We start from the raw sequence: 24209 nt of genomic DNA, 5'->3' as shown, positions 1-24209 counted from the left end.
TGGACTAGGGAATCTCCATGCCAGGAATCTCCATGCCAGGATTCCCTGGGATTGGGGAATCTCCATGCCAGGGAACTCCATACCAGAATTCCCTAGAACCGGGCAATCTCCATGCCAGGATTCCCTGGGACTTGGGAATCTCCATGCCAGGAATTTCCATGCCAGGATTCCCTGGGGCTGGAGAATCTCCATACTAGGGAATGCCATATGAGGATTCCCTGGGGCTGGAGAATCTCCATGCCAGGATTCCCTGGGATTGGGAAATCTCCATGCCAGCAATCTCCATGCCAGGATTCCCCTGCACTGGGCAATCTCCATGCCAGGGAATTCCATGCCAAGATTCCCTGGGACTGGGTAATCTCCATGGCAGGAGTTTCCATGCCAGGATTCCCTGGGACTGGGAAGTTTCCATGCCAGGGAACTCCATGCCAGGATACCTTGGGACTGCAGAATCTCCATGCTAGGGAATTCCACACCCGGATTCCCTGGGACTGGGGAATCTCCATGCCAGGATTCCCTGTGACTGGGAATCTCCATGCCAGGATTCCCTGGGACTTGGGAATCTCCATGCCAGGAATTTCCATGCCAGGATTCCCTGGGGCTGGAGAATCTCCATGCCAGGATTCCCTGGGATTGGGAAATCTCCATGCCAGGGAACTCCATGCCAGGATTCCCTGGGATTGGGGAATCTCCATGCCAGGATTCCCTGGGATTGGGGAATCTCCATGCCAGGGAACTCCATACCAGAATTCCCTGTACCTGGGCAATCTCCATGCCAGGATTCCCTGGGGCTGGAGAATCTCCATGCCAGGATTCCCTGGGATTGGGAAATCTCCATGCCAGGGAATTCCATGCCAGGATTCCCTGGGATTGGGGAATCTCCATGCCAGGATTCCCTGGGACTGCAGAATCTCCATACCAGGATTTTCTGGGATTGGGCAATCTCCATGCCAGGGAAGTCCTTGCCAGGATTCCCTGCACTGGAGAAGCTCCATGCCAGGATTCCCTGGGAACTGGGAAATCTCCATGCCAGGATTCCCCTGGGGCACAGGGCTCATCACCCAGGGACCTCATGGAGAGAACGTGAGGCAGGAGCAGGGAGCTGACAGAGCTTTTCCCTTTACCCCCAACCCCTTCCCCTTTTATGGCCTGGGAATGGATATTTTCCTCCTCCAGCTGAGAATTCCAGCCCTGGGCAGTGTCACCATGGGCTTCTAGAGGAGGTTGATTTTTAACACATCTCCTTGAGCTCAGACATTGCAGGGTTAACCTGGGGAAGAGTGAACAGGGAGAGGCAGACACAGAGCAGGCTTTGGGCCAAGTACAAACATCCTCTGGTGCTTACCTACACTATCTTCCTTCTGAATTAATTCTGTCCCACCCAATCATCATCTCTTATCACTTATCTGCCCCTCTATTCTACACATACCTTACCCTCATTTCACTGGTTTTAAGTGCTCAAATACTCACTGGTTTTGTTTTTTAAAAACATTTCCCTCTCAGATTTAACCCCAGCCAGCAACTAAACATCACAGCTCACTGCCGCCCACATGGAGATGGGGGAATTGGGGGGGAAAAAGTAAAACTCGGGGGCTGAGATAAGAACAGTTTAATAATTGAAACGAAGTTAGATATAATTAACAATAATAAAAAAAATAATGACAGGGGGAGACATAAAACCCCAGACAGACAAGTGCTGGCGCCAGTAGAGTTGTTCAGCACCCTCTGACCCGTTCCAGGCCATCATTCCCAGGTTTTATACACTCAGAACGACTCTCTGTGGTGTGGAATATCCCTCTGGCCAGTTCAGGTCACCTGTCCTGGCTCGGCTCTCTGCCAGATTCTTGGGCCTCTGCTCACTGGCAGAGCCTGGGAAACTGAAAAGTCCTTAATTTAAACACAAACCATTGCTGTGTTATCAACATTACTGTGTTATCAACATTACTCCCATACCAAATCCCAAACACAGCCCTGGGAACGGCTGCTGGGGAGGAAATTAACTCAATCCCGGGTGAAACCAGGGCATAAAACCTTCCCTGGATTTATTCCACAGGTCCAGTTCCGCTCTCACACACTCCTGCAGCTTCAGTCCCATTTCCAGCTGCTGCTCAGGGCATCAAAGCCCCTCAGGGCCCACCCTGACAGGACCCAGGGCAGCCCCATCCCATCCCTCTGCATCGAGCTCACACACACAGCACTGACAGCTTGCTGCATTTTTTGCTGGTATTTTCTGATTTAATAAGTGTTTTGTAGCTGTGGGGATTGGAATTACTTCAAAACAGAGCTGAAGAGCAAGAGGGAAATGATCCAACCCCTTGATCTCACATTTTAAATCCACAATCTCTTTATCAACAGCCACGTTTTGCTCTCCAAGCTCTTCCTTCACTTCCCCTAATTAGCAGCCCCTCACCTGCATCACTGCAGGTGGAAAGGACATCACCCACCCATTTCCAGCTCCCTTTCACCACCAGCTCTGGGGCTGTCCCACCTGGAACATCCCACATCCCACCCGTCTGACCAGTGAGGCCCAGTGGGAAAAATGTGTATTTTATGATTGGCTTTTTGCAAATATTAAAATGAATATTATATGTGTTGTGCTAGAAAGTGATGGTGTATTAATTCTCTTAAGTACTGTGTTAAATATAGTTTTAGGTTATAAAAAATTGTTAAAATAGAAACTATGCTGTATAGGATACTTTTTTTAAAGAAAGGACTCACAGCAAGATAACAGCCACAGGACACCTGAATCTTTCAGAGAAAAAGAATTTATTGCTCTCTTATCAGAAAACTTCTTGTTAGGATTCAGAGGAAGAAGTTGACACTGCCCATACAGAATCCTGTGTTTGAATGGAATTTCTGCATCATGTATGAGATGTAAGAATATGCAAAAGGCTGTTGCTTTTAAGGGTTAATCCTCTGTTAACATGGGTTCTTTTTTGGGCTTATTTTGCCCAAAAACAGGTACCTGGACTGTCCCTAACTCTTTGTTTCTATTGTCTCATATTGTCCTAATCCAAATTGTTATTACTCTAATTGTATTATATTTTTATAACCATTTCATTGTTATTAAACTTCTAAAATTTTAAAAACAAGTGATTGCCTTTTTCCCACCCAGCACAGGCTCCTGCTCCTTCCAGCCCCAGTGCAGTGGGATCATTTCCTACTGACCCAAAGGGGAGCCCCCCACAGCACCCCCATGGCCCCCTCTTCTATCCACAGTGAACCAGGTTTCAGTGAACCTGCTTGTTTATTTTGGCCCCAATATGTTGGTTAAGGTAAAAAAAAAAATCTTTAATTTGGTTGAAAAAAATCTTTATTCACAGAACATCACATGAATCACATCCCACCCTCGTTCCTTTATGTATAAAATACTGGTAAAATAAAAAGTTTTATTCCAGAGGCAAGTGAATTCCCACAGTCCCCTCCTGAGACCAGCTCACCCCAGAGCTGGACTCGTGCCACAGTTTGGAAGCAGAAGTGAGTGAGGTGTTTGCTGAGGAAGGAAACACCACCAAGCTGCAGCAGCAAAGCCTCCAGCTCATTTCCTCTGGCACGGCCACAACCCCAGCAGGGCTCCAGCTCAGTCCCACGGCAGCCAAAGGGGAAATGTGGGGCTTGAAGGAAGCACCCCTGTCCCACTGCCATGGGGTTTTTGGGTTTCACACAATCCACCTGAGATTTCCTTGGAATCTCTTTGGATTTACAGGCACCACAAACATTTCTGATGTCACATGTCCCCACATCCAGCTCCCCAGGTGGTTCCTTCAAGCCCCAAGTGTCACCTTTGGGTGTCATGGGTAGCAAGGACACTTGGCCTACCAAGAGGAAATCTGTGCAGGGACAAGAGAGTCCAGAGGCAAAATAAATCAACAGGAAAATATCTATTAAAATGGCAAGCTAGGCTCAGAAACAGAAGAAAAATCCAGTTCCAAGTATTTTATGGCTCCTACCATAGCCCAAAAGGAGAGAGATTGGCCCGAGTCCCACCTTGATGAAAGACAAACCCTGAAACTTCAAACAGTGACAGCCTTAAACCCCCACACTGGAAAATCCAGTGGAGCTGCATCAGTTCATCAGAACTGACATTTCCCAGGGACCCTTAAACCCCCACACTAAAATCCAGTGGAACCACATCAGTTCATCAGAACTGACATTTCCCAGGGACCCCCTGCAAGTGCTCAGCTGCCCTCTCAAGGGCTGAATCCATCAGATTTCATATCCAAAATAAATTTCAGGCAAATTTGGATTTATGATTTCTGTTACACAGCCAGACAGATGCTCCATCACTGCAGATTGCCTCTTTTCATTCCTTAATTCCTTGGGCTCAAATGAAAACCAGCTCCATGCTTGCTTTGCTGCAGTATTTCCTTGGAAAACCTGGACAGATGGGGAACTCCAAGAGCAGGAAACACTTGGAGAAATAGCAGGAAAGTATCAAACACATGGAGAAGCCCATGAACAGGGGCCACTGGTCACTCCAGCTCTGCTCACCAGCATGGCCCTGTCCCATGGCCCACAGTCCCTAAAATTCATTCTAACATTTTTTTCAGTTATTAAAACCCTTTCTCTCAGTTTGCAACACATAATAAAAGCAAAGCTCGGTGCAGTCAGCAGAATGTAGAGCTTGTGATTACTTATTAATTCAGAGACCCACAACCATTCCAGACAGGAAAGAGGGGAGGAATTGCCAGCATCATCTCTGTATGACCCATCTGTGCCACTGTCAGACACCAGGGAACGCTCCAGAATTGTCACACATGGGGATGGGAATGGATCTGCAGGGTGATTGAAATGATGATCCCAAAATGCCACCTCCATCACACACCCCCAGGCTGCAGGGGAAGCAGTGCCAGGATCTCACAGCTCCAGAGTTTCACTGGGCCAGGGAATGAGCCCAAAGGGATGAGTGTGAGCCAGCACCACCCCAGGAGGTGACACAGCCGAGTGTCCCTCACAGGAACTCCACAGGTGCAAAGGGCAGCACAGGAATGCCCTTGCCAAGGGTGGGGATTCTCCATGCCAAGGCACAGACTTGAGGAAACTCTCCTGACCAAGCTGATGTTCAGTGCCAGGGCCTGTTGTGCTGATCCCACCATTCCTCTGGTGTGCAGAACCTGCTCCAGCTCTGAACAACCCCACACCTCCAGGGAGTACAGGGGGACTCACCTGCTCCATCCACTCAGAAGTTCCAGCTCCAGAGCCCCAAACCCAATCTGCACCTCAGGAAATGAACACAGCTCCCCAAAGCTCTGTGCTGCAGCATTAACAATCTCAGTTTTGGAGGCTGCATCTGGCAGGAGGCCCAGGGAGATGCCACAGGCCTGATGTGCATCCCAGTGGAAGCAGGAGGGAGAGTGGCAGAGAGAGGCACCAGAACATCCCTCAGAGGAGCAGAGCAGCATTTCAGCCTAAACCAGAGAGATGTGTGCTGGGTGATACTGTGTGTGAAGTTCACTGAGGTTATAACCGTTCTAAGAATCTTCCCCACACATCCTCCTCCAAGCAGATGGGAGCCCTTCACTTCCCAGCTCTTTTTGCACACTCAGTCCCATGAACACTGAAATTCTCTGTGCCATTCTTGCACTGCAAAATGCAGGGGGTCAGGTCAGAAAGACTGGCAGCATCCTAGGCTGTGCCTCTGCATCCTCCCATCCCTGTGTGCCCAAAGGGACATTCCTGCCTTGCTACAGCTGGGCACAACGTTCACTTCTGCTTCCTATTAACCTGCAGGCTTGAGGGGAGAGCAGTAAAGGCCAGGGGTTATTTTCACAGGGCCATTCTCAAGCACAGTGTCCCATTTCCTGACACATCCATTTCCCAACGTGCCTTCCACGTGACGCTGTCCCAGCGGGATTTGTAAACTCTGAAGTCCACGGGAAGGGCTCATCCAAAGCAGCACCCAGAGGAAATTCAGTTCTGGAGGCAGTGAGTCCTCTTGCAGGAGGCCAGCAGCTCATGTCAGGTACTGCACAACAAGGAACATGATGAGGCAGGTGACAGCCATGCCCCCCAGCATGAGGAACTTGTCCTGGAAGGCGCGCTTCTCGATCAGCCGCATCACCGTGTTGGACAGCCCCAGCATGTTGGCAACGTCCAGGATCTTCTTGTGGGTGCCCTGAGGACAACAAAACAGCAAAGACACGATCACCCTCGTGCTCTGAGACTTCTTGTTCACAGTGCAAGAGTGTTTCTTCATGGGGGATGAGTGATGGGTGTCACACACATCTTTTATGAAAAATCCTTTCCTTAGGATTTTTCCTCCTGAGAAGCTGAGAGGCCTCAGGAACAAATGCAAACATTGGTTATCTGCTGCTGTGGAATGCAACAGGTGCATCTGGGATTGGTCTCATGTGGTTGTTTCTAATTAATGGCCAATCACAGTCAGCTGGCTCGGAGCCACAAACCTTTGTTATCATTCTTTTTTATTCTATTCTTAGCCAGCCTTCTGATGAAATTCTTTCTTCTGTTCTTTTACTATAGCTTTAATATAATATATATCATAAAATAATAAATCAAACCTTCTGAAACATGGAGCCAGATCCTCATCTCTTCCCTCATCCTCAAACCCCTGTGAACACCATCACAGATGGGTTTGAACTTCTCTCAGCCAACCATCCCTACCATTCCACAGGAGGTGGCCATGGGACCCTGGAAACTGTCACTGTGATATTTTCTGAGAAATCCCTTCACCAGGATTTCTTCTCCTGGGAAGCTTCAGCTTCTCCCTGTTTTGCTGCTTTGGAATGTGATTTGGAGATTGTTTACCCAGCATGTGAATTGTTTGAATTTAACGACCAATCATGGTCCACCTGTGTCGAGGCTCTGAAGAGTCACAGGTTTAATTATTAATTTTTGTTAAGCCTCCTGATGTATCCTTTCTCTTTCTTTAATATAGTTTTAGTATAACATTCTTTAATATAATATCATAAAATAATAAATCAGCCTTCTGAGAACTTGGGAGTCAGGTTCTCATCTCTCACCTCATCCCGGGGATCTCACAAACACCACAGAAAACAACTGGATGTTTGGACTAATTAATTCATACACATGAACAGGAATGTGGTTAAAGACACAAAACAATCTGTCTGGACTGAGACAAGATAAAAAGTGGCTCAGAAAAATGCACTCCTTCAGGAGGAGTGAGAGCAGACCCACATGCAGAAGTTTCTCAGTGCATAAAACACAGATTTGCAATGCCAAACTACAGCAGCAGTGCCTTGTGTTCCAGGCAGTTCAGGCCCTTCACTGAAGTTGGGTTGTGTCTCTGCCAGTCCCACATAATCAGTTTTCTCCAGTTCCCACAGCTCCTATTAACCCCCTTCAGAACAAAACCAAACCTTGCTGGATGAACAAAAACCAAATATGAAACTTTAAAATGAAAGCAAAACAACAGAAAGGGAAAATTCTTCAATTCCTGCAGTCATGAACAGTGGAATTGCACAACTGGATCAGTTAAAGGGACAAGCTAGGAATAATCATTCCATTTGTGTCTATTTATACCCAATATACAAAAATTACAGAGAATAAAGCTATTAGTGTGCAAAGGAGGGACATGAGGGTGGGGAAAGGTTTGGAGGAGTCATAGGAGGAGCAGCTGAGGGCAGAGCTCAGTGGGGCTGCAGCTCCAATCTCTGCTCTGGGACAGGGAGAGGAGCCAGGGAATGGCTGAGCTGGGCATGGAAAGGGTTGGGTGGGATATCAGGAAAAGAATCTTCCTGCAGTGGCTGCCAGAGCTCCAGGAGCACTTGGACAACACTCCCAGGGATGCACAGGGTGGGATTGCTGGGGTGTCTGCAGGGCCAGGAGTTGGACTGGATCATCCTTGGGAAGTCCTTCCAACATGGGGTGTTCCATGATTCCACATCAACCCATTTCTCTTTGCAAGCTGTCTCCACACCAGCTGCTCTGCCAGATGTTCTCAGGCAACAAAATCTGTGTCAGTGCAAGAAAAGCTGAGTTAACATGAACAAACATTTCCTCACCTGCAAGGGAGAACACTCAGCAATGTGATGGCCCTGAAAGCACAGCCTGTGTGTGCCAGCAGCCATGGACAGACACACAACAATTCCCTGCCCAGAGCAAAGGCTGGAGAAGAGCCAGGAGGCCCAGGGAGAGTCAGCAGGAACCAGGCAGTCACTGCCAGCCAGCAAAAGCAGCCACACAGGACTGGTGCTGCCACAAGAAACAGCATTTCCCCATCCCTGCAGGGCACCAGGGCTCCTCTCCTGTGGTGGATGCACCTTCCTCTCTCAGGAACCCTCCAGAATCCATGTGCTTCTCCCAGTCCCTCATGAGAGATTACCTTGGATCAGTGATTTCCCAGCTTGGAGAATCAACTCCAATTCCCTGTGCAGCAGCCCAGGGCTCAACAGGGTGGACAAATGTCTACAATCCTCTCAGGGATGTAGGGACTTCAAGGAAAGTGCTCTTTCCAAAAAGCATTCACAATCCAAATCCTCTCCAGGCACTAATATGAGTCCTTCCAGCCTTTTCCTCATGAGCTGGCAGCAGAACCTCTCCCTCTCCCCACCACTCCTGTGACCAGACTGCTCAGCAGCACCACTCCTCTGCAATGAACACTGAGTTTTCTTCAAGGTTTTTCTAGTAATGAACCTTGTCTTAAAACAAATCCATACTCACCAGGTCAGTGAACAAGTGACCTGAACCAGAGGCTAAAACTCATCTTGGAAAGAACTCAGCTTCAAACTCTGCTTTAATGTTTCTGTGTAAGATCTGTGGGTGCAGGGCTGGGTCACACCAGAGTAGGGAGCAGAGGAGGAGCTGCAGCCCCAGTTTGGAGCTGGGCTGGTTCTGTGCAGGGCTCAGGGAACACCAGGCAGCCTGGAACCCAGCTCAGCTCCCCAGGGGCACACCAGGCTTGCACTGCTCACACCATGGAGCTGCAGGTGTGACAGACCTGACCAAACCTGGGATTTATGGCATTAAAAATACCTAAATCTGCCATTTATGACATTAAAAATACCTAAATCTGGCAAATACATCCCAAAATAAAGCAGTATCACAAAACTGAGAACAGCAGTTATCCCCATCAGAAGATGAACACAGCAGGCATTTCCCTACATTTTTCACAAGTCCAGTTTCTCCCCACACACTTCTTATTAAAAAGTTTTTTGTATCCTTGAGTTTTTCACTCAGAATTGACCATCACTTTGAACAGTGTGTAAAATAAAAGGCAAATATTTGTCTTGTAGAAATGCAGCTGTTTTCAGCAGGGAGGGAGGGATTGTTGAGGTGCATTATCTTTATTACTAATCTTAATCACAGGTGCTCTAGAGCAGCTTTGTGGCTGCTCTGAGTGATGCTAATCTGAACCAGCATCTCCCTGCCAGCCACTTACTGCCCCTCCTGAACCTGAACAAACAACAATTAACCAAAAAAACAAACATTCAGCACTCCAGATGCTGCCCTGCAGGTGAAGGCCAGCCAGCCCCAAGAGATCCTAAAGCTATTCCTAACAGGATGGTAAAATGTAAAGATTTCAAGTTGTTTAAATGAAATTTGGGCTTTTCCAGCATCCTCAGCTCGGAGCAATGTACCGAAACAACACATATATTGATTTTACTTAGCCTGATCAGCATGAAGACAGAAAAATGTGGGGTTTTTGTGGTAAAAAATGATGCCCCCACCTTTAAAGTGACTCTCTGGTCTCTCAGGCCAGCCAGGATGTTGGTGCCACTGCCAATAAGCTCATCCATGCCTCGGTGGGCACTCTGCAGGGATTCATTAAACTGCAAGGTTTCGTCGATCGGGATGGTGGTGTCAGAGTCCTGTGGGGAAAGCAGGGACTCGGTTACCTGCTCACTCAAACACAAAAAGCACACAGCCAGAACCCAACAGGACTGCCAGCATTGTGCTTACATTATTTTTTTCATAATGATTTTAAATACAACATTGATATTTGAGTGAAAAAAGTCATTTAGAGAAGATAGGGAGGAAGCCAAAAGGCAAAGCTGAGCAGCTGCTCAACTGTAATGAGATCTCAAGGATAAAAAAGAGCAAAAGCAGAGAATTTTTATACTCTCAGTAGGAAAGGGTATTGCAGGAGAGAACATCAAAGCTAACAGGAGGTGTTAAACACCAAGAAGGTGTTTAGTCATTGATCACTGCAAGTGAAAGATTTGACACCACATTTCTGAGCAACAAAAATGAAAAAATGTTTGGAGATGACATTCTAAACAAATTTTTGGCAGTGAGGGCAAACAGACATGGGCTTGGTTCCCTGAGCTCTGTCTCACTCATCACCCAGGGCCCTATTTAAAAAAATATATTAAAAATTAGTATTTTTCATGGATTTTTTTTCCAGAAAAGATGCATTCACTCATGTAGGAACTGGAAATCTTGAAATGGAAATAACAGGGTAAAACTCTAATCTGGACTGCACAGGAAGGCAGGGATGGCATCAGAACAAGAACCAGCCAAAGGCAGAATTCACAGTCAGGTCAATTGTCTGAGCAGAAGCACCTGGATTTCCATGTGAATGGCTCTTATTCCAGATATTTACCAACCTTCAAACCAGCAGATTTCATTTCTGTGCAAGGCTTTTTTTATCCACTATAAGCAGCAATAAAAATAGAGAAGTAGATTTGTGATGCCCCACAAAGGCATGGAATGGCACCAGAGCTCTGTTTTGCTGTGATTTTCTCCAGGTACAAGGAAAGGCTTTAAAGATAAATACAATTTTTAACTCTTGAATTAAGCAAACTGTTCAGAACACTGCTACAGCTGTGTTCCAAAAGGTTTTCTGGATTTTCCAGTGATTTACTCACAAACTCAGCTGAGTATATGAATGAGAACTGTGGAAAAATGTAACCAAGAGAGGCTGATAACTGATAAATAAATCATCATTTCCCTATTAAAGGATCATTTTAAAGCCACATTTTTGTAGCAAACTAAAAAGAAATACAAAGTAATTGTGTATTTTTTTTTTCATCCACTATACCTTTCAATATCTGAAGGAGAAAATAACTCATCTGCTCTATATTTTATATCTGTAAGCCTGTTGTTTCTGAACTTTTTGTTCCCTACTTGCAGAGAAACACCACAATATTTAAAAACACAAATTGCAGTGTTTCCTTCAAGCCTTGTTTACAATTTTGAAATAGCCAACAAAATACCAGACATTATCTTTGTGGCAGGCTTTGAGAAATGCATTGAAATGCCCAAATCTCAGTTAATTAGGATTGCTCATATTCTTTCTCTCTTGTCCTGACAATGATTGACAAAATATTAGGTGAGATGCCTTTAACAAAGAAGGGAAATAAATAGGGAAATCAAACAAAAATGTAAAAATAGCATTAAAAAACAAAAAATCAAAACAAAACAAAAACTTAACAAAAACAAATAAACAAAATTTTTAAAAACCAATAAAACCCAAGACTAACTTTTCAGTTGCAGAAAAGTGAAGCCTACATTATTCAGAGCAAAATTCCCCCAGAAATTTGCACTGGGAGGACTTCCCAATGGAGGAACTAAGAACAGCTGGACCACATTCATGTTATTCCCAACTTTTTACTCTTTTATAGGCAAAAACCAAGGGCCTTGTCCCAGCTGTGTGATTTGTGTTTGGCTACACTGAAGTTTGCTGACACCTGCTGCCAGCAGGGTGTATAACAGTCAGACTTTTCACAGATTTTAGAATCTGGCAAACATTTGACAAAAATCCAAGTAAAATGTACACTTTGGTACCTACCTCACTGACCTTTTAACTGCTATGTAAATCCAGGTGGATTGCACTGGATAAAACAGGAGCCTTTTCCTGTTACCTTAAGAGCCCTGCTTTTCCTCATGAGAGCTGTACTTTCACCCCACATATTTTGATTCCTCTCTGCCTTTACTCACACTCCCAGCAGCTTCCAACAATGCTGTTTACACACTCCCTGCCTCCCCCCTGCTGGAGGGAGGCTTTTCACAGATCTCAGGATCTGGCAAACATTTGACAAAAATCCTGTACACTTTGGTACCTACCTCACTGACCCTTTTACAGCTGCAGGTGGACTGCACTGGATAAAACAGGAGCAGCAGCTTCTGGAGCCTTTTCCTGTTACTTTAAGAGCCCAGCTTTTCTATAATTTCTATGTAAATCCAGGTGGAACTGCACTGGATAAAACAGGAGCAGCAGCTTCTGGAGCACTTTTACCTTAAGAGCCCAGCTTTTCCCCACATATTTTGATTCCTCTCTGCCTTTACCCACACTCCCAGCAGTCTCCAGCATTCCTGTTTACACACTGCCTGTCTCTGCCCTGCTGGAGGGAGGCTTTTCACAGTTCTCAGGATCTGGCAAACATTTGACACAAATCCAAGTGAAATGTACAGTTTAGTACCTACCTCACTGACCCTTTCACAACTGCAGGTGGATTGCACTGGATAAAAGAGGAGCAGCAGCTTCTGGAGCCTTTTCCTGTTACCTTATGAGCCCAGCTTTTCCTCAGAGAGCTCCCCACATATTTTGATTCCTCTCCTCCTTTACTCACACTCCCAGCAGCTTCCAACAATGCTGTTTACACACTCCCTGCCTCCCCCTGCTGGAGAGAGGCTTTCCACAGATCTCAGGATCTGGCAAACATTTGACAAAAATCCTGTACACTTTGGTACCTACCTCACTGACCCTTTTACAGCTGCAGGTGGACTGCACTGGATAAAACAGGAGCAGCAGCTTCTGGAGCCTTTTCCTGCTACTTTAAGAGCCCAGCTTTTCTACAATTTCTATTTTCTACTTTCTATTTCTATTTTCTACAATTTCTAATTTTCTATTTTCTATTTCTATTTTCTACAATTTTAAATCCAGGTGGAACTGCACTGGATAAAACAGGAGCAGCAGCTTCTGGAGCAGTTTTACCTTAAGAGCCCAGCTTTTCCTCAGAGAGCTCTCCACATATTTTGATTCCTCTCCTCCTTTACCCACACTCCCAGCAGTCTCCAGCATTCCTGTTTACACACTGCCTGTCTCTGCCCTGCTGGAGGGAGGCTTTTCACAGTTCTCAGGATCTGGCAAACATTTGACACAAATCCAAGTGAAATGTACAGTTTAGTACCTACCTCAGTGACCCTTTTACAGCTGCAGGTGGACTGCACTGGATAAAACAGGAGCAGCAGCTTCTGGAGCCTTTTCCTGTTACCTTATGAGCCCAGCTTTTCCTCAGAGAGCTCCCCACATATTTTGATTCCTCTCCGCCTTTACTCACACTCCCAGCAGCTTCCAACAATGCTGTTTACACACTCCCTGCCTCCCCCTGCTGGAGGGAGGCTTTCCACAGATCTCAGGATCTGGCAAACATTTGACAAAAATCCTGTACACTTTGGTACCTACCTCACTGACCCTTTTACAGCTGCACTGGATAAAACAGGAGCAGCAGCTTCTGGAGCACTTTTACCTTAAGAGCCCAGCTTTTCCTCAGAGAGCTCCCCACATATTTTGATTCCTCTCCTCCTTTACCCACACTCCCAGCAGTCTCCAGCATTCCTGTTTACACACTGCCTGTCTCTGCCCTGCTGGAGGGAGGCTTTTCACAGTTCTCAGGATCTGGCAAACATTTGACACAAATCCAAGTGAAATGTACAGTTTAGTACCTACCTCACTGACCCTTTCACAACTGCAGGTGGATTGCACTGGATAAAACAGGAGCAGCAGCTTCTGGAGCCTTTTCCTGTTACTTTAAGAGCCACAGCTTTTCTACAATTTCTATTTTCTACTTTCTATTTCTATTTTCTACAATTTCTAATTTTCTATTTTCTATTTCTATTTTCTACAATTTTAAATCCAGGTGGAACTGCACTGGATAAAACAGGAGCAGCAGCTTCTGGAGCAGTTTTACCTTAAGAGCCCAGCTTTTCCTCAGAGAGCTCCCCACATATTTTGATTCCTCTCCTCCTTTACCCACACTCCCAGCAGTCTCCAGCATTCCTGTTTACACACTGCCTGTCTCTGCCCTGCTGGAGGGAGGCTTTTCACAGTTCTCAGGATCTGGCAAACATTTGACACAAATACAAGTGAAATGTACAGTTTAGTACCTACCTCAGTGACCCTTTTACAACTGCAGGTGGATTGCACTGGATAAAAGAGGAGCAGCAGCTTCTGGAGCCTTTTCCTGTTACCTTATGAGCCCAGCTTTTCCTCAGAGAGCTCTCCACATATTTTGATTCCTCTCCTCCTTTACTCACACTCCCAGCAGCTTCCAACAATGCTGTTTACACACTCCCTGCCTCCCCCCTGCTGGAGGGAGGCTTTCCACAGATCTCAGGATCTGGCAAACATTTGACAAAAATCCTGTACACTTTGGTACCTTCCTCACTGACCCTTTTACAGCTGCAGGTGGACTGCACTGGATAAAACAGGAGCAGCAGCTTCTGGAGCCTTTTCCTGTTACTTTAAGAGCCCAGCTTTTCTATAATTTCTATGTAACTCCAGGTGGAACTGCACTGGATAAAAGAGGAGCAGCAGCTTCTGGAGCCTTTTCCTGTTACCTTATGAGCCCAGCTTTTCCTCAGAGAGCTCCCCACATATTTTGATTCCTCTCCTCCTTTACTCACACTCCCAGCAGCTTCCAACAATGCTGTTTACACACTCCCTGCCTCCCCCCTGCTGGAGGGAGGCTTTCCACAGATCTCAGGATCTGGCAAACATTTGACAAAAATCCTGTACACTTTGGTACCTTCCTCACTGACCCTTTTACAACTGCACTGGATAAAACAGGAGCAGCAGCTTCTGGAGCCTTTTCCTGTTACTTTAAGAGCCCAGCTTTTCTACAATTTCTATGTAAATCCAGGTGGAACTGCACTGGATAAAACAGGAGCAGCAGCTTCTGGAGCACTTTTACCTTAAGAGCCCAGCTTTTCCTCAGAGAGCTCTCCACATATTTTGATTCCTCTCTGCCTTTACCCACACTCCCAGCAGTCTCCAGCATTCCTGTTTACACACTGCCTGTCTCTGCCCTGCTGGAGGGAGGCTTTTCACAGTTCTCAGGATCTGGCAAACATTTGACACAAATCCAAGTGAAATGTACAGTTTAGTACCTACCTCACTGACCCTTTCACAACTGCAGGTGGATTGCACTGGATAAAAGAGGAGCAGCAGCTTCTGGAGCCTTTTCCTGTTACCTTATGAGCCCAGCTTTTCCTCAGAGAGCTCTCCACATATTTTGATTCCTCTCCTCCTTTACTCACACTCCCAGCAGCTTCCAACAATGCTGTTTACACACTCCCTGCCTCCCCCTGCTGGAGAGAGGCTTTCCACAGATCTCAGGATCTGGCAAACATTTGACAAAAATCCTGTACACTTTGGTACCTACCTCACTGACCCTTTTACAGCTGCACTGGATAAAACAGGAGCAGCAGCTTCTGGAGCCTTTTCCTGTTACCTTATGAGCCCAGCTTTTCCTCAGAGAGCTCTCCACATATTTTGATTCCTGTCTGCCTTTACCCACACTCCCAGCAGCTCCCAACAATCCTGCTTACAATCTCCCTGCCTCCCCCTGCTGGATTTGAGCTGCTGGAGCACCGAGAGCCCCAGTAGGGATATTTACGTTGGTGGTGAAGGTGCGGGCCAGCAGCTCCTCCCGCTGCCTCTCCTGCTGCTCCCGCAGGTACCGGCGGTGCTGGAAGTTCCTCAGGGCTGTCTGCAGGTGCTGCACGTCGTATTTCAGCTGGTCCACTCGCCTGCAAAGGAGCAGCAGCACAAAAACAGAAAATCAGAGGGGTTTGGGAAAGCTGCAAGAGGCAGGCCTCAGATACAGCAGAACTGTGATTAGAGCTAAGCAGTAGCCATGAAATAGGTCAGCAGAAAAATTGTGTAAGAAGTAGAAAAGGACAAATAGAACAATGGTCTGTGTATTAATGCTTGTCTAGAATAACTCCCTAAGCTTGCACTGCCTGCCACACCATGGAGCTGCAGGTGTGACAGAATCCTGACCAAATCTGGGATTTATGGCATTAAAAATGCCCAAATCTGGCAAACACATCCCAAAACAAAGCAGTGCCACAAAACTCACAGAAAAGTTTATCTAGTGAGATATAAGGAAGTTTTAAGCTTAATAATGGAGCTCTGTGCATTGTGTTTTAAGGCTTACACACAGGTATTGTGCTCAAAATGTGCAAGCATTGTTTTAATCACAGGTATGTGTGCTTATAGTGGTTGGATAGAATTACTGTCAATAGCTTTTGCTTTGTGTGATTGGTAAAAAAAGTTTTAAAGTGAGTTGTAACATTAAGTTCTTTGTCTGCTGTCTGGGATGTGAGCTGATTGTCATAACCATGTAATGAGACTGATGCTGGAAAATCCAACAGCTCAAAGCACATTCCACAGCAGTTCCTTCCTGTTTTGTGATTTGTACATAGCCCCCAGCTGGCAATCTGCTTTTCTGAAGACTCTGCTTTTTCTGGTGCTTTTTGTACCAGCAAAGGAGCACTGTAAATTAACAGCCATGAATAACAAGGAATGGTGGGTTCCACTTCTCTACAAGATGCAGGACATCCAACACTAGGCTGAAATTCCACACCTACATCTTCCCTGTCTCATTTTTCTACTACACAGGTGATTACTGCACAGGTGATTATTCATTTTAATCAATTATTTAGGCTCCAGGCTAATGACAGAACGTGAAGCAGAACTCCTGAGCTGTCTTGGACATCCTATCCCATGGATTGTCTCTTCAGGTGTTGTAGAACTGTATCCATTTCTCATTTAACAGAGATTTGGGAAGATGGCAGGATTTGTACAGGTTCTATTTTATGACCCTTCCCTTTCATATAAAAGATGATGCTTTCCAGTTTCCTTAATTAGCATCATGTTCTGAAGTTTGAGGTTTTATTAAAAGGAGCTCCAAAGTCAGTGGGTAATACAGGAAACACCTCAGATATCTCCACTGGGCTGAAACAAATCATGTCCAGAAGTCCACTGGCCCTGATTAAATGATTGATAAAATTTAATGTTTGATTGGTAAATTTTAATGATGACCAGACTATCATGCTCTAGTGGAAGGTGTCCTTGCCCATGGCAGGGGTTGGAAATTATCTTTAAGGCCCCTTCCAACCCAAACCATTCCAGGATTCTATAAAGAAATCCATGACTATTTCAGATACTGGCCCCTTTCTTTGATACAGGTGACATGAAATTCACTCCTACTACTACAAAGGCTTTTCTGGACTAAATATTAATAACTGAGTCACAGAATTAATTAAGAACAGCAAGTCCTGATGTCTGTGGTGCAACCTCCTGCCCAAACCATTGCTCACTTTAGAAATCTCTTTATTTCAGTCACCAACAGCTTGGAAAATGGCACCAAATGAAGGAATTTCACTCTCTACCTCCAAAATGCCATTAAAAGCAAGGGACAGAGAGAACATCCAAGTGCATATTCTGAGAACAGAGCCATGAATCCAGCTGCACCAGTCTGGACTTGATGATCTTTGAGGGCTTTTCCAGCTTTAATGATTCTCATGATCCTGGGGTTAAATGCAGGAAAGTGATTTTTCCTCTGTGCCTCAATTTTTCTACAGTAGAGCACAGAGATGAGTTATGCAAGGTATAAAGACTTCACACAAATCAAAAGCAAAGGGCTTCAGTAAATTTAATTAAAATAATTACAAAGACTACCCTGCACAATCACAGCAAAGCAGTGAACTCACAGTTTGGCACTCTGCCTCTTGTTGGGAGGTTCTTTGCTGGACAGGATTTCCAGACGTTCCAGGTTGCTGAATATGTTGTCTATTCTTGCCTGAATCTCATTCTCTACCACTGCAAGGAAATAAAAACAGGATTTCACTTGAATTAGACAACTGCAATCTGATAAAGGCAAATGCTCAAAGGCATTCAAAGCAATATGTAAAAACTGATAGATTCAAAATTAAAATGAAATTATGGATGGATGAAAATAATCAGGTGACTGAGAACTATAAATACAATGAAATGTCACTTCTTTAGCTCAGTAATTTGACACTCTCACCTTTCCCTCCTCCTCTGAGAAGGCAGCTAGGAAAGCCCCTGCTTGTTCCAGCCATCTGAGCCTCTTTCCCCACCAGAATTAGGATTTCAAGCCCACACATTCCCCCTGCAGCCCCTTCCTGCTCCCCCAGCAGGGTTTGCTGCCACAAGAACACAGAAGCATCAACAACCACCTGCCAACTACTCCACACAGCAGGAAAACCCAGAAAACCACTCCCAGCAGCACCCAGAGAAGCAAAGAGCACAAACAACCCCATCTTTGCATCTCACACAGCCAGGGAGTGACTGACTCACATCCTGAGACAAATCAATGAAATTGTGCTAATCCAGCTCCCCATCATTTACTGCAGCTGAATTCAACACAGGAGAGCTGACAGACTCTGGTTTGTCACACCAAACTACATCACTGCACATTTTTCTGAGCAGGAAGGGAATATCTGTGCTCAAAGTTGGAAAGTTTAATTTCCTGCTCCCTATTCCTGCTCTTCAAGCATGGATAATCCTGTTCTCCATAAATTCTGAAATACACACTAGTAACTTTATAGAGAAATAGATACATATATTTATTCATTCATTAACTATGTAAACTGGTGAACTGACTGTAAACTACATAATCCTACCTCTTGAAATGGCCTCAAGTAAAAGAAACAAAATGGCAAATTATACTAATTTTCAGGATTTTTAAAATCACCCCAAGTGAACAGCAGTCTGGGAAGTCTGGCATTGCAGAAAGAGTAGTACAAACACCACAAAAACCAGAATTAGTAATTCTATTTTTTGGAATAATATAATATAATATAATATAATATAATATAATATAATATAATATAATATAATATAATATAATATAATATAATATAATATAATATAATATAATATAATATAATATAATATAATATAATATAATATAATATAATATAATATAATATAATACATTATATTATATGTGTTATATTGTGTTGTGTTATGTTACGTTATATTAGGTTATATTATGTTATATTATATTATATCATATCATATTACATTATACTATATTATATATTATTATATGATCTATAATATTATAATATATAATATAATAATTATAAGGAGAAGGAGGAGAAGGAGGAGGAGGAGGAGGAGGAGGAGGAAAGAGAGGAAAAGGTGAAGAAAAATATATATGTAATAAATATAATTACTAATTCTATTAGTAACTGCTATTTTTTGATAGAAAAATTTATCACAACCCTTCCTAGAGCCCAGTCATGTTTCACAGATGTGTTTAAGGTAAGAGAATCAGTGAACATGTGCAGAAATGCATCAGCCCATGCAGTGTCCTTTCACCTCAGAAGTTCTGATGAATCCATCATTAGTGACTCATGCAGGAATTAAGAGCTCAAACACAGGTCCAAAATTCATGTGCCAGTTGTGCACTGGGGTAAAAAGTCCTGCCACACATATCAGAGCATCTCATGATTGCAGTCATTTATGAGCACAGGGTTATAGTCCAATTTACTGAGGCAATTTCAGAGCCAATGGTTCTACACAGTTCCCATGAGCAGGTGGAATCACAGGTTCTGACTCTGATGGAGCATCCTGCACACAAAATCACAGCATTTTCCCCAAAACTGCACTGAGCACCTTTAGGGGAAAGCTGCCAGGTGGTGGATGCTGAGGGAATGACAGCACAGCAGGGCAGGCTCAGCTTTCTGACAAACCAGCCCAGAGATGCTCTCAGTCTGCAGCTCTGTCCACACCAAGAACTCCAGGTGTTCAAAAACCTCCATGAGAGCATCACTGTGGGGGTTTTGATCTGTTTATTCTGAAGGCTGCACAGACACCCTGACCATGAGCTCCAAAATCTAACAGCACCTAAAATCTGGCATTCTACCACAAGATTAAAGAAGCACCCACAGCAAAGGATTATAACAGGAAGATGGAGCAAATTCTTGTCCTGTCTTTTCTGCTCTGTCCTCATACAAAATATCACCTTACTGAAGTTAAACAGCAACACGATTTCAATGCATTCTGAATTGGTGATGTGTCTCAGCAGCAGATCACAGTGGCTCAGGAGCTAAATTTGTTCCAATAATAACTGTAAATTTAATGAGAAGGCACACAAGGTTAAAAATGCAAACTAAATCAACCTCTCTCATCACTTACAGTGCACTGACTCTTTGTCTGAAGTCTCCAGGCGCCCCATGTAAGACTGGACCTCATGGACCTGCCTGTCAGGACATAAAGAGAAAATGAACAGAAAAATGAGCTAACAAACACAAAATTATTTCTCAGCACCTCACTTTTCAGCTTCTTTTACTGAAATGCACTTTTTAGAAGAGCACAGGAATCAGCAACACAGTGTCAGAGCAGACAGCCCAGCCCTGACCACCAACCCAGGTCCTCAGCAGGAAGCAAGCTGTGCTCTCACCTCGTATGCACCTACAAAGTAACTTTATTTAAAAACAGAAATCAAGGGGAAGGTTATGAAAAACACAAGAAACAGCTGTTCAGCTCAGTCTGGAGATGACAGTGGGAATGATTTTCACGGTCTCACAGCGTGTGAATTCACAGGCATCAACTGAAATTAAAAGCTTGTAATTATAAGAAAAAAATATTGTGGCTGGACAAGCAGTGGCATAGAAAAATAAATGAAAAAAAACTATTGATGGTTGTTAAATTATTCTGGAACTAGATGTGCTTTAAGGTCCCTTCCAACCTGAACCACTCAGTGATCACAAAATGAGGCAGCTCAGAAATGGGAACAGGACAACACCAGTGCCCATATCCATAACAGCTGCTGTGACATTCCTGCATTTCCAGATCTCCAGCAGGATGTCCTGCTCTCCCCTGCAGGGTCACTCTGTATCATTATTCAGTGACATAGAAATGAGGATTCAACACAATTCAAGTCTCTTACCATCCCACCTCCCTTAACAGAGCCCCACAAAATGCAAATTACCACGGAAATTTGGAATATTGGCTTAACTGCGCCCTTTGGCCCCTTTCCTGTGAGTTACTCCACAAGTATTACCAACAGAACCACAAGATTTTTTTTGCCTTATTTTGCAATTCCCACACAACTCCTCCCTCTCCAGACCGACATGTGAAATGTGGGATTTACCCTCAAGCAGCCCCACACCTCCAGGGATGATTTAAACAGCTGCAGCCCCTCAAACCCTGCTGCAAAATTCCTTACAAACGGGCATGTTTTAAATAAACCGGCAGCGATGGGCGGCAATCCCCGCTCCCGGTGCTCCCGGTGCCCCGGGCCGGCAGAGCCCGCGGGGCTGACGTGGCACACGCGGTTCTGCCCCCGCCGGGATGGGGTTTTTTTATGGGGAAACGCTTTTAAAGGACGCTGAGATCTGTGGGGTGTCGGTGTGGGATCCCGCACACCCGGCCCGGCGCCTCATGCACTTGGTTTGTGGGTCTGCCCCCGATCCTCCAGACAAATGCTGGTTTGACGGGACAGCTCTCACACAACTCAGTCCCTCACACCCCTCGATCCTTCACACATCCCTCAATCCCTCACACACCCCGAGCTCTCACACAGCCCTCATTCCCTCACACATCCCGCAATCCCTCACACACCCTTCATTCCCTCATGCACCCCCCGAGCCCTCACCCTCCTCTCAGTCCCTCACGCACCCCTCAATCCCTCAGACACTCCTAAATCCCTACGCACCTCTCTCGATCCCTCACACACCCCTCAACTCCTCACGCATTTGTTGGTTTGCCAGTACAGCCCCTCACGCACTCCTCAATCCCTCACAAAACTCCCGAGCCCTCACACATCCCTTAGTCCCTCATGCACTTGTTGGTGTCTGGTACAGCCCCTCACGCACTCCCCAGTCCCTCACGCACTTGTCGGGTTGCTAGCACAGCCTTCACACAGTCCTCAATCCCTCATATCCCCCTCAATCTCTCACTCACTTGCTGGTTTGCTGGTACAGCCCCTCACACACCCCCCTCAAATCCGCACACACCCCTCAATCCCTCACACCCCCCTCAATCCTTCACTCACTTGTTGGTTTGCTGGTACAGCCTTCACGCACCCCTCAATCCCTCACACACATCCCTCAGTCCCTCAAGCACTTGTTAATTTGCTGGTACAGCCCCTCACACACCCCTCAATCCCACACCACCCTCAATCCCACACTCACTTGCTGGTTTGCCGGTACAGCCCCTCACACACCCCCTTCAATCCCTCACACACCCCCCGAGCCCTCCTCACACCTCCTTCAGCCACTCACGCACTTGTTGGTGTCTGGTACAGCCCTCACGCACCCCTCAATTCCTCACACACATCCCTCAGACCCTCACTCACTTGTCGGGTTGCTGGAATAGCCCCTCACACACCCCCCCTCAAACTCTCACACACCCCCGAACCCTCACACCCCCCTCAATACCTCACGCATTTGTTGGTTTGCTGGTACAGCCCCTTACACATCCCTCAATCCCTCACACACCCCTCAATCCCCCACGCACTTGTTGGTGTGCTGGTACAGCCCCCTCACAACCCCCTCAATAGAGCTCATAACCCCCTCAGTCCCTCACGCATTTGTTGGTGTACTAATACAGACCGTCACACACCCCCCAGTCCTTCACGCACTTGTTGGTGTGCTGGTACAGCCCCTCACACACTTGTTGGTTTGCCGGTACAGCCCCTCATACCCCTCAGTCCCTCACTCACTTGTTGGTTTGCTGGTACAGCCCCTCCATCCCGCACCGGCTCCGCTCCGCACACGTCACCTCCCGCCACTTCCGGCCCCGCCGCCTCCCGCTGCTTCCGTTTCCACTTCCGCCTCCTCCCGGGCCGCGCTCCCGCCCCTGCAGCGCCACGCGGGGCCGCCAGGGGGCGCTGCAGGACCGGCGTGGCGAGGGCGGGGCGGGACCGTGAGGGACCGGGCGGGGCCGGGCGGGGCCGTGAGGGACCTGGCGGGGCCGTGAGGGGCGGGAGGGACCGGGAGGGACCGGGCAGAGCCGAGAGGACCATGTGGGACCGGCGGGGCCGTGAGGGGCGGGAGGGACCGGGCGGGACCGGGTGGATCCGTGAGGGGCGGGAGGGACCGTGAGAGATCGGGCGGGATCGTGAGGGGCGGTGAGGGACAGGGAGAGACCGGGCGGGGCACAGGTAAAGGTAGAAACTCTGATTGATTAAAAAGCTGAAATTAGGGCCATAATTCTGTCTTGTCGCTGTGGTTTAATGGAAAATAATTCTTGTCTACAAATGTAATTTCACGCTAATAAAAGCTTGATTGGGAAAAATTGGGAAAGGCTTGTGTTCTGTAAAGTGTTCAACTCTATACCACATGATCAATAATTGAAAAGTCTGTAGCCTCTGTCCTCATGGTCCAGACAAGCCCTTAGCTCTCTCCTTCTCCACTATTTGCTCCTTCTATTAAATATTGTCATTTTATACTTGTTCCTCAGGCTTTGAATGTCCCCTGATGCTGAGCTCTTTTCTGGGTGTCCCACCTGTGATGTGAAGGGAAACCTGCTTTATCAACAATAATAATGTCCTAAACTTGGTCCATCCAGATAAAATCCTCAAATACTATTGAGTAAAATACACTGATTTAAATCCTAAACTTCCTTCAGCACCCTCAGCCTTGTCCTGTACTTGACTTAGGCAAAACCAAAATAACTGTACAGCAAAAATTTAAGCTACTGAAAGATGACAAACGTTGGAGGAAAAGTGAGAAAATGTTTTCAGAGGTGGGGAAGCAGAAGGCAGACACCTCCTGATGTGAGCCTGGGCAAATTGGGAAACCTGGGGGCTGGCGCAGCCTCCAAAGTGTTGGCTTGTTTCTGTTGTTGCTCATTTGCAGTTCAGGGCGAGCACCTGAAGAATGCAGCCTTGTCACAGGAGAGCACGTCCCTGAGCACCACACAGCCAGAAAAGAGGGAAACAACAACACATCTTTAATTAATGAGAGACTCTGTCCCTGTGGGTCCATCTCTCGCGTCTCAGATGATGCATCAAGCTCAGTCTGCCCTGCCCTGCCGTGCAGCCAGCCAGCCTCTGGCAAGAGATTATCCCCTGGATGTCAAACAGCAGCTCAAGCCCCAGAAATCACATCAGCCCAAGGATAAACAGCATATCAACAAAACCATTAACTGCAGCAGCAACAAACACATCCACTCCCCCTTCCCTGAGCCATTAGACCCCATTTTCAAACACTTCTGGAAATTGGTTGAATGGAAATAGACTCTGGGATTCCCTCCTGGCCAAGGCTGGAGAGGTATCACAGGAGCCCTGATGAAATGGCAA

General features: G+C 46.1%; 1 protein-coding gene across 5 annotated transcripts; it reads right to left on the bottom strand.

Annotated features, from left to right (window-relative positions):
• Window positions 1-3277: 3277 nt before the first annotated feature.
• On the bottom strand, window positions 3278-22745 carry GOSR2 (golgi SNAP receptor complex member 2). Of its 5 annotated transcripts, none has more exons than XM_064733804.1 (6): window positions 22629-22745; window positions 20099-20163; window positions 17641-17749; window positions 15540-15672; window positions 9648-9788; window positions 3281-6115 (listed from the first exon to the last, which is right to left on the bottom strand). In XM_064733804.1, exons 1-6 carry the CDS (start codon window positions 22655-22657, stop codon window positions 5954-5956), a joined length of 639 nt encoding a protein of 212 aa, XP_064589874.1. In that variant the 5' UTR covers window positions 22658-22745; the 3' UTR covers window positions 3281-5953. The 5 variants fall into 5 exon arrangements, with proteins under 5 accessions (XP_064589879.1, XP_064589874.1, XP_064589878.1 ...); XM_064733808.1 differs by lacking the exon at window positions 22629-22745 and adding an exon at window positions 22548-22625; XM_064733806.1 differs by lacking the exon at window positions 22629-22745 and adding an exon at window positions 22519-22564.
• Between the last annotated feature and the right edge of the window lie 1464 nt (window positions 22746-24209).

The sequence above is a fragment of the Zonotrichia leucophrys genome, chromosome 27 (genome assembly GCF_028769735.1).
Source record: "Zonotrichia leucophrys gambelii isolate GWCS_2022_RI chromosome 27, RI_Zleu_2.0, whole genome shotgun sequence".
In the NCBI taxonomy this organism is placed as follows: Eukaryota; Metazoa; Chordata; class Aves; order Passeriformes; family Passerellidae; genus Zonotrichia; species Zonotrichia leucophrys.
This window is presented reverse-complemented; position numbering and strand designations above follow the sequence as displayed.